Genomic DNA, 10,517 nt, shown 5'->3' with positions numbered 1-10,517 from the left:
TCTTTGTGACCCTTTGGACTATACAGTCCATGGAATTCTCCAGGCCAGAATACTGGAGTGGGTAGCCTTTCCCTTCTCCAGGGGATCTTCCCAAGCCAGGGATCGAACTCAGGTGTCCCACATTGCAGGTGGATTCTTTAAGAGCTGAGCCACGAGGGAAGCCCTTAAAAGACTTTAAAGCCATCAATAAAGTGCTTTTAAAATGAAAATGGGGAAGTTTGGTTAAGCAGTTAATGGAGAAAAATCACTTGGTAATTAGAAAAGAAAATGAAACAACAACAGTTTTTAATGTATGTTTTGTGTCTGCATTTAGATAACTGTTAGATTTTTTATCCAAAATTTTTGAAGCACAAGGTTAATATTGTATGCTAAATTAATATCAGTGGAACAAGTATAGAAAATCTGTCAAAATAAATGCTATCTACCTTTTGAGTTTTGAAATAATTTAGAAAAGAAACTGAAATCATTGGTCATTTGTTGTTTCAACAAATTTTCAAGTAACTGGTATATACTAGACACCATGGTAAATGTTGAGATGCATTTTCTGTCTCAGGCAAGTTATTATATTTGGAGATGAATATATAATACTAGTGGCAAAGGAAGTAAGATTCTAGTGATTGCTAAGGAAATGCAGAGAAAGCTATAAAACATGATTAGGGAGTTGGAGGAAGGATCAATGAGCATGTGTTATTTTAGATGGGAATTTAAGGAAGTTCCGCAAAAGAAAAGAAGGAAAATGATAAATATAAAGCGTGGACTATTTCCAGATGTAGGGGATGATATGAAAAATGACATGACTGTTCAAATTTTCTCAACGCCTAAATGCATGTTCTCAGTGATAAGGTAAAGGAATATGTGGTGGAAGTTATGAGTGGAAAGATACATTTGAGAAAATATGAAACACAAAATACAGTTGCTTTAACTTTATTGATCATTGTGAATTATTGAGCTTATTAATAGGGTATAATTTGTCCTTTTGAAAGAAAACTGTATTGCTATTGTGGAAGCTGACTTAGAGTGGGACCAAGTGGAATCCTGGGAGCCCATTCATAAAGCTCTGGGTAATAGTTCAGGTAAGAGCTGATTTCTGGCAGAGGAAAGAAATGGATCCTAGAAGTATTGCAGATCAAAAAAAATTGGAGGATGAGAATTTTCAAGTGTTTAATTATTCCTCAGAAATTTACAACATGATGACTAAGAAGATTTTGAAAAGTTTTGTTGGGATAGAGAATCCAGATAAAGGAACAGATTTAAGTGTGAAGTGGGAGAAGATAAGAATGTTTTAATTAAAAAAAATATATAATTTAGTACCAACAATAAGAACTGTGTCAGAAGCCTTAGGGAATGTATCTGAGCCTCCCTGCTTAAAAATTTAGACAGAACTCGGAACAATAGACTGTTGGGTTTCCAAGTCAGGTATATCAAGGATAAGATATATAACCAAGTGGGCAACTGATGAATACTGAAGCAAAACTTAATTATTCTAGTCACTCATTTTCTATAAGAGGAAATCAAACCTAATGTCCTATAAGAGTAAGTAGCAAAATTATAAAACTAGTTCCAAGACAGCATCTGTAGTTCTAATTCAAATTAATTTTAATGAAAACTGAATGAAAATGGGGTATGTGATTAGCAATGAAAGGAAACTCTATTCTAAGGACAAGCAACACAAAACAGTTCAATAGATATCGACCTAGATGAGGAATGTATTGAAAGCAAATGGGAGGTAGATTTTCAGATATTGGTGCTATTGTTTATAAAATACATGTATTAATATTAATGAAACTATGATCACTTGAAATAATAATTATTATAGAGACTATTTCAGAGTTAAATTATATATAAAAAAAGACCTAAACAGAAACTATGTATGTTTGCAAGTTGGGACTATATAAGTCTTCGAATCCTGAAGAATAGGCTGTATTTGAGCAAGCATCTGTACCTTATATGTAAACACATGTCCCCAGGTTCACTGCTAAAATCATTAGCAGAAAGTTATCACTGTGGGTGCATTTTAATTTAGTATAATATTTGGCTACTTTACAATCCTCTTGTTTCTCTTTCATACCCAGAATGGCTACCTTATGAAGGGTAAGTCTCCTTGATTTCTCACCTCCAGTGGTCTATAGACTGATCATATTGACTTTATTCTGTATGATCAACTCTCCATGGCTAATTCCTCCTGTGTTACTGAGTTCCTCTTGTTGGGTTTCTCCAGTCTTGGGGAATTGCAGCTTGTCCTCTTCGTGATTTTTCTCTGCCTCTATTTGATCATCTTGAGTGGAAACATCACCATCATCTCAGTCATCTGCTTGGATCACAGCCTCCACACACCCATGTACTTCTTTTTATGTGTCCTTTCTACCTCTGAGATCTTCTACACAATTGTCATCCTGCCCAAGATGCTTATCAATCTGCTCTCTGTGTTCAGGACACTGTCCTTTGTGAGTTGTGCTTCACAGATGTACTTCTTTCTTGGTTTTGCTGTCACCAATTGCCTGCTTCTAGGAGTGATGGGCTATGATCGCTATGCTGCCATCTGTCAGCCTTTGCACTACCCCATTCTCATGAGCTGGAGGGTATGTGGGCAACTAATATCAACTTGCATTGTTAGTGGTTTCCTAATATCTCTGTTGGGAACAACTTTGGTCTTTAGCCTCCCTTTCTGTGGCTCCAACAAGATCAACCATTACTTTTGTGATATTTCACCAGTCATTCATCTTGCCTATGCTGGAAGTGACATTAACGAACTCATCATCTTTATCTGTGGAGTCTTAGTACTTATTGTGCCCTTGATTTTCATCTGCATCTCTTATGGATTTATTGTCTCTACTATCTTGAAGATACCATCAGTTGAAGGCAAGCAAAAAGCATTCTCTACCTGTGCCTCTCATCTCATTGTGGTCATCATCCACTATGGCTGTGCTTCTTTTGTCTACCTGAGACCCTCAGCCAAACATATTAATACATCAGGCAAAGACAGGCTGGTGACAGTGACCTATACCATCATCACCCCACTGTTGAACCCTGTGGTATACAGCCTGAGGAACAAGGAGGTACAGCTGGCCATTCGGAAAATGATTGTGAAGAAGGGGTTTTCTACTAAGACTTTATAATTTAAACACTTTCCAAACAGTACACACACATTTGGGACAAATGTATCACTAACTGTTTAAGTCATAAAAGTTTCTAATCTCTTTATCTGTATAACTGTATAGCCTTGAATGAGTTGTTTGATATTGTGGGGCCTTAATGTTCTTTTATGTAAAGCGGTCTTGGTACATGCTTATCTCAAGGTTGTTGCAAAGATTAAGGGAGATACCAAGTGTCTGTCACTAAAACATAACCTTCCTACTCTTCTTTTCCTAGATTTATGGTTCTTAAAACTGTCTTAACAACCATTATCTCTTGCCCTATGTTTGGCTTGTTTGCCAAAAATCTTTATGGTCTTTTTTGTTAAGGATTGTGTCCAGTTTATAATGAGGTGCTTGGGCCAGAAGGCACTTGGGATCTAGGAATGTGACATGAGCTGGTAAAATGTTACTGTACTAGTAATTAGAAGATTTTAGGTTGACACTGGTTAGGTCATGATTTTCATATAGCTATAGTTGTTCTCTGAATCTACAAATATAGAAAATAGGGATAATATGATTATCTTTTTTTTTAACCTTACTAAGCTTTTTTTTTTCATCTAATGGATAAGATTTTTTTAAAGCATATGTAATATGTAAAGCTGCACAGAATATAAGTCTCTATGAACATATTAAACAAGACTTTATACATTTCTCCAAGGACCTTTTATTTCCTCGACTCTCAAGAAATGGTGTTTCTCAATGCCTTTTTTGATCACTCCTTTGAACCACTACTTATGCAATTAAAAGATATGCCATATAAATGAACAAGAAATAATAACCAGCCAATCCTGCCTCAGGCTGAAAAGATGTCTCTGTGGTCTTTTACACTAAATTTATTAAGAACAAGAGCTCCTAGTTTCAAATTTGCCATCTGAATGTATAAGACAGTGAGCGCCTTGGGTATTTACCTCATCCTACCTCTCAGTTGTCCAGAAATCCCTATCATCAACATCTCCAGGGAAACCAGCCTGCCCTGAATGGGTATCACAGAATGTACATCCCTGTTGTTTTCAGCTATCATTGCCATTTCCCCACAATTAACCTGATGTTTGTCTCTTTGTGATTTTTGTACTTTCTGTCTCTTGCATTACACAGTAGGGTTAATCTTGGTTAACAGGTGTTTTCTTTGGAGGGAATGATGCTGAGGCTGAAACTCCAGTACTTTGGCCACCTCATGAGAAGAGTTGACTCATTGGAAAAGACTCTGATGCTGGGAGGGATTGGGGGCAGGAGGGGAAGGGGATGACAGTGGATGAGATGGCTGGATGGCATCACTGACTCGATGGACGCAAGTCTGAGTGAACTCTGGGAGTTGGTGATGGACAGGGAGGCCTGGTGTGCTGCGATTCATGGGGTCACAAAGAGTCAGACACGACTGAGTGACTGAACTGAACTGAACTGAACTGAACAGGTGTTTGAGACAGCTGTGATGATAATCTGATCCTTTCTCATCACTCATGTGACCTGAATTTCAGACACATTCAGCTCCTTGTATGCAGTCCTATCTACATGCTGCTACTTACCAATATTATTTTAAAGCTTAATGATTGAAACTGAAGTTCACATTTCATGTATAACCTCCATTTACAGGGTAAAATGTAACTGTATTCTCTCTATTAATTTTATTTACATTGTTAAATCAAAGGGTATAAAATAGTCAATAACATTATATTTTTAATTTACTACCTCTATTTCCATTTTTGTCTTCCAGTTTTCAGTTTTTGGATTAATGCTTTTTGTATTATGTTCATTCCTACTAGTTAAATAATTAAGGCATTTTCAGTTACTATATTACAACATTGGCCAATTTATTCTGTGGTTTTGTTCTTCCTGAGTTTGAAATAGTCATTTATTACCCAAATATTTTTTTAGGAATGGGATATTTACTTATTATAGGTAATTCCTTGCTGATATTTAAAAGTCTCCTGTTAATTATTTATAGATTTTTGTATTAGTAAGAGAATGTGATTGATATGTTCTACTTTTAGAATTTATTGAATTTTTATTATTGGTTTCTTCCAAATTATTCCTGATGAAAAATTTCATTTATATTTTAATAGGCTAAAATAGATGTTATTTTAATGTTGTTAATCAAACTATTTTAGCATGTGATCTCATTATTTGTTTTGTGTATATGTAGCCTGTCATGGTTTAGTGGTACTGAAGCCAAGTACTTTAGTGCCTCTGTATTTATTAGCTTTTGAATATTATATTTCTAGCCTGGAAAATCCCATGGACGGAGGCGCCTGGAAGACTGCAGTCCATGGGGTCACGAAGAGTTGGATATGACTGAGCGACTTCACTTTCGCTTTCCACTTTCATGCATTGGAGAAGGAAATGGCACTCCAGTGTTCTTGCCTGGAGAATCTCAGGGATAGGGGGAGCCTGGTGGGCTGCCATCTCTGGGGTTGCACAGAGTTGGACACAACTGAAGCAATTTAGCAACAGTAGTAACAGCAGCAGCAGTACTGACTTAATAATTTAGTCATGGAATCTATTTTTTAAAATTATAGGTAAACCTTTTGGGATTGAACATATATATTCTACCCCTGAAAGTGAAAATAAAGTGAAAGTTGCTTAGTCATGTCCGACTCTTTGTGACCCTATGGACTATACAGTCCGTGGAATTCTCCAGTCCAGAATACTGGAGGGGGTAGTCATTCCCTTCTTCAGGGGATCTTCCCAACCCAGGGATTGAACCCAGGTCTCCTGCATTGCACGTGTATTCTTTACTAGCTGAGGCACAAGGGAAGCCCAAGAATACTGCAGTGGGTAGCCTATTCCTTCTCCAGTGGGCCTTTTCAACCAAGGAATGAAACAGGGATCTCCTGTGTTACAGGCAGATTCCTTACCAACTGAGCTACCAGGGGAGCCCAGTGGTCTACCCCTGCTGCTGCTGCTGTTGCTGCTGCTGCTAAGTCGCTTTAGTTGTGTCCGACTCTGTGCGACCCCATAGATGGCAGCCGACCAGGCTTCCTTGTCCCTGGGATTCTCCAGGCAAGAACACTGGAGTGGGTTGCCATTTCCTTCTCCAGTGCATGAAAGTGAAAAGTGAAAGTGAAGTCGCTCAGTCGTGTCTGACTCTTGGCGACCTCATGAACTGCAGCCTTCCAGGGTCCTCCGTCCATGGGATTTTCCAGGCAAGAGTACTGGAGTGGGGTGCCATTGTCTTCTTCATCAGTTCACAAGGCACACCTAAATACAGAGAGCTTCTAAGGGCACTTTTTATTGCCTTAGTTTGGAATGCATGTGAACAACGAAGGGTTGCCAGACATCTGAAGAAGACTTGATCAAAACATAAAAACAAACAGTTCTGAGAAAGAAAACAAACAAAAAAAACAGGAAATGCATAGAACAGAAAATACTATTAATATCCTCATTTAAATCGTGTTCATGAAAGAACATTATCTTATTGGAAACAAGATATCTTATCTTTTTATGGAAACAAGATACCTTATCTTTTTATGGAAACAAAACACCTTGGTAGAAAAGTGTACAAATCATAATTTTATGTCAATAAATTATCACAAAGTGAACAAAAGTGGGTCAAAAATATGGTATTACTAATACCTCATTACATTTCCCTTTTTCTCCAGCAGGAAAAAGCACTGTAATTTTTAATATCATGCATTAGTATTTGCCTGGTCACAAACTTTTTGTAACAACAGAATTCTAGAAAATATATTCTCTAGAATTATTTTTATCTGTTTCTCTATTTTTTCCACTCTATTCACATCTACTATTTCCAGCATGTTTATTGAGTCTTGTTTTCCTACAGGTTTAGATTCATTGATGAAATAAATGGTTTTTCTTTCATTTCTAGGTGCTTCCTAATGTTCCTGTTTCCATAAACGTCTGTTTTTCCAACCACGCATAACAAAATTATTTTGAATTCTGACCTTTGTTGTTATTTCACATCTTTTATCACTTCTTATTTTATTTTTTAGCTTATTTTGAAGTAATTGGTTAGTTCACCTATTTTATGAGTAGTCTTTCAGGCTTTTGCAGATTGTGTTCCCTGGGAAGCATACTCTAAGACCCCTTGGAATATAGAATATGTATTTAAAAGTGCTTGGAATTGACACCTGTGGAATGAGAGGAATGTATTGGGCAGGGAGATAAGCCAAGCTAAAGGCATTCCTGGTGTCAGTATCAGCTGATCTGATGGTGAGCTCTGTAGACGTGTCCTGGGTTGGGCCAATATGGCCAAAAGTTTATAAAACTGTAATAATCAATGTTTGAGGGTGGCTGCTACAGAAAGGATGGTTATTTGGTTGAGGTGTCTATGTTGGTGTCAAAAAGCCCAGAGAGGCAGACAGCTGAAGCCTGCCTACCTACAGCACTGCCATCAGCTGAGGCAACAAATCCTTTATTTGAAATAGAATCTGCAAAGTGCAGCTTGGTTTTCACTACAAAGGCACAGTTATTTCCTGTAGCAATGTCGTTTTGCTTGGCTTTTTTCCTGTAATAACTTTATATGGGATCTGAACATACTCTTTTTCTGGATTCATGTTTCTGTGAAACTGATTTTCTTGTGCTCTTAGAATGGGAGGCTGGTATTCCTAATTTTGTAACTGTAGGGCTCCCTCTTGTGTTGTCATTAGGATGTTTTTTTTTTTTTTTCAATTTATTTTTTAATTGGAGGAAATCACTTTTGATGGTTTCTGCCATACAACAAAGCAAATCAGCCATATATCACCTCCCTGTTGAGGCTGCCTCACCCCTCTAGACGAATGGAGAAAGTAGCAGAGATGCATATACATTACCATGTGTAAAATTGATTGTGGATGAGAAGTTGCTCTATAATACAGGAAGCCCAGCCAGGTGCTCTGTGATGATCTAGAGGGCTGTATTCAACTCTTAGCTGGAAACTGTATGCTTTTCTCTTTTTAGCTGATTTTCTTGGATTGGTCAATTGATTTTTAAGCTGTTACCTTTGGATGTTGTTTTTTTTCTGTTTTGTTCTCCTGATATTAGGACTATCAGAAAAAGTTGTTCTTTTTCTTTATTTTCTCTTGCACAATTTTTAATAACATACTTTGAGTTCCTTGAATATATTTTGTTGATTTGTTTTTTGTAATGTTGCTCTGGGGGCAAAGTCTCAATTTGCCTTTTATATTTATATTTTTGTTCATGTTACTTTTTTTTTTTTTTACTTGTTCATGTTACTTTTAAATTAAATAATAATTTACATAAATAAAATTAAGATATTCTAAGTGCAAGTTATTTGTGAGTTTCTACAAATACATCCACTCATTTAACCATCACAGCAATCAAGAAATAAAGTAATTTGTCACCCGCAGATTATTTTATGCCACTTTCTAGTTGATTCCCTACCTTGAGATAACATAGGGTTGACTTTTTTCCAACTGTACTGAAGTACATTGACATATGAGATATGTAAGTTTATAGTGTACAAAATGATAATTTAGTGCACTTACATATCATGAAATGATTACCATACTAAAGTCAGTTAACACTTCTAGTATCTCACGTAATAACCTTTGTGAGTATATGTGTGTGCATGTGTGTGTGTGGGTGTTGAGAACATTTAAGACACACTTTCTCAGCAATTGTCAAGTATACAGTACAGATGTTAACTATAGTCACCATTTTGTGCCTTATACCCCCAGAAGCTATTCATCTTCTTATAACTGAATATTTGTACTCTTTGACTAGTATTTCCCATTCCACTTTCTATTTCTATGCATCCAGTTTTTAGATTCCACATAAAAGTGAGATCATTTAGCATTTTTCTTTCCCTGTCTGACCTATGTTACTCAGCATAGTGTATTCAAGGTCCATTCAAGTTTTTACAAGAAGTGATTTCTTTCTTTATCATCACTGAATAGTATTCCATTATGTATATAAATAATCTATACATAAGATATATATATATATATATAGTCACAATACTTTGTTCTTTTTATTGCTTTGTAGGATTCCCTTACAAAGGAAAAATACGTTTACTCATTTATCTGTTGATATGCATTTAATTTGTTGCCAATTGTTTGTTATTATGAATAAACCTTCCATGAACATATTTTGTCAAAGACCTTTGCGGGCATTGATTTTCATTCCTCTCTCTTACATGTCTAGGTAGACATATTTAACTCTAGAAGATGTTGCCCAAATGCTTTCTAAAGTGAGTGTGCCAAATAAAACCTCATCAGTTACTTCATATGTTTTCCAACTACTGGTACTACCAGTGGGTTTTTTTTTTTTTTTTAATGTTAGTCATCCTATTGGGGTAAGTAGTGGAATCTTACTTTGTTATATCTTGTATTAACCTGATATCAAATTATGTTGGACAATTATTATTTTTTATTGGCTATTCATGTATCTTTTAGGAGTTTCCCAGGTGGCACTAGTGGTAAAGATCTGCCTGTCAAAGCAGGAGACACAGGAGATGTGGGTTTGCTCCCTTGATTAGGAAGATCCCCTGGAGTAGGAAATGGCAACCCATGCCAGTTTTCTTGCCTGGAAAGTTCCGTGGACAGAGGAGCCTAGCAGGCTGAAGTCCATGGGGTTGCAAAGAGTTGGACACAATCGAGCAACTGACCAGATACCTTTCAACTAAATTGTTCTAGTCTTCTGCTCATTTTAACAAAACCATTTTTAAATTGTTGAACTCCAGTAGCTTTTCTTGTGTATTGAATAGCTTAAAATTGTTTTCAAGATATGTATTGTGAATATTGTTCCCAGGTTTGTAGTTTGCATGTCTATTTTCTCAGTAGTGTCTCCTAATGAGAGTGAGATTTTAATTTTGTTTAAATTTACATTTTTTCCCTCTTTTATGTTTAATGCTTTTTGTGTCTTATCTAAGAAACAATTTCTTTTTTTTTTAAATAAATTTATTTGAGAAAACTTCCCTTACATTTGTGTTTAGAAGTTTTATACCCTTAATTTTTATTTCTGATATGATATTCATTTGTTTATGTTTCATCTCTTAGCCAAATATATTGACGTATAACGTAGCACAATAAACATACCAAGTTGAAGTATATAGTTTGATGCTTTTTGACAAAAATGTACACTCATAACTGCCATCATAATCAAAATATAAAGCATTTTCATCACACCCAAATTTTGCTTCATGTTCCTTCCCTATCAGTCTCCTATACTATCACCATCCCTAGGAAATCAGTGATTGTTTCGTGTCACTAAAACTTTGTTTAATAATGCTAGAATTTCATATGAATAGAATCATAGTATGTATTTGTTGTTCTTTGGCTTCTTTTACTCAGCATATTTTTAAAATTTTTCCATGCCAGCTGTGACATAGTATTTCATTCTTTTCATTTCATTATCATTGTGTAAATATACCATAATTTATTTATCCAGTCACCTGATGATGGACACATTTTTTTCCCCCAATTTTTG

At 35.9% G+C, this 10,517-nt stretch overlaps 1 protein-coding gene across 1 annotated transcript; it reads left to right on the top strand.

Moving 5' to 3' along the window:
• Positions 1 to 2,168: 2,168 nt before the first annotated feature.
• LOC120855642 (olfactory receptor 10R2-like) lies at positions 2,169 to 3,106 on the top strand. The gene is given in 2 exon segments (XM_040230184.1): positions 2,169 to 3,014; positions 3,017 to 3,106. Coding segments are annotated over 2 exon segments (936 nt in total).
• The last annotated feature ends 7,411 nt before the right edge of the window (positions 3,107 to 10,517 follow it).

The sequence above is a fragment of the Oryx dammah genome, unplaced genomic scaffold (assembly GCF_014754425.2).
Source record: "Oryx dammah isolate SB20612 unplaced genomic scaffold, SCBI_Odam_1.1 HiC_scaffold_28, whole genome shotgun sequence".
NCBI classification, from domain to species: Eukaryota; Metazoa; Chordata; class Mammalia; order Artiodactyla; family Bovidae; genus Oryx; species Oryx dammah.
The sequence above is the reverse complement of the archived record's forward strand: the minus strand, read 5'-3'. Positions and strand labels throughout refer to the sequence as shown.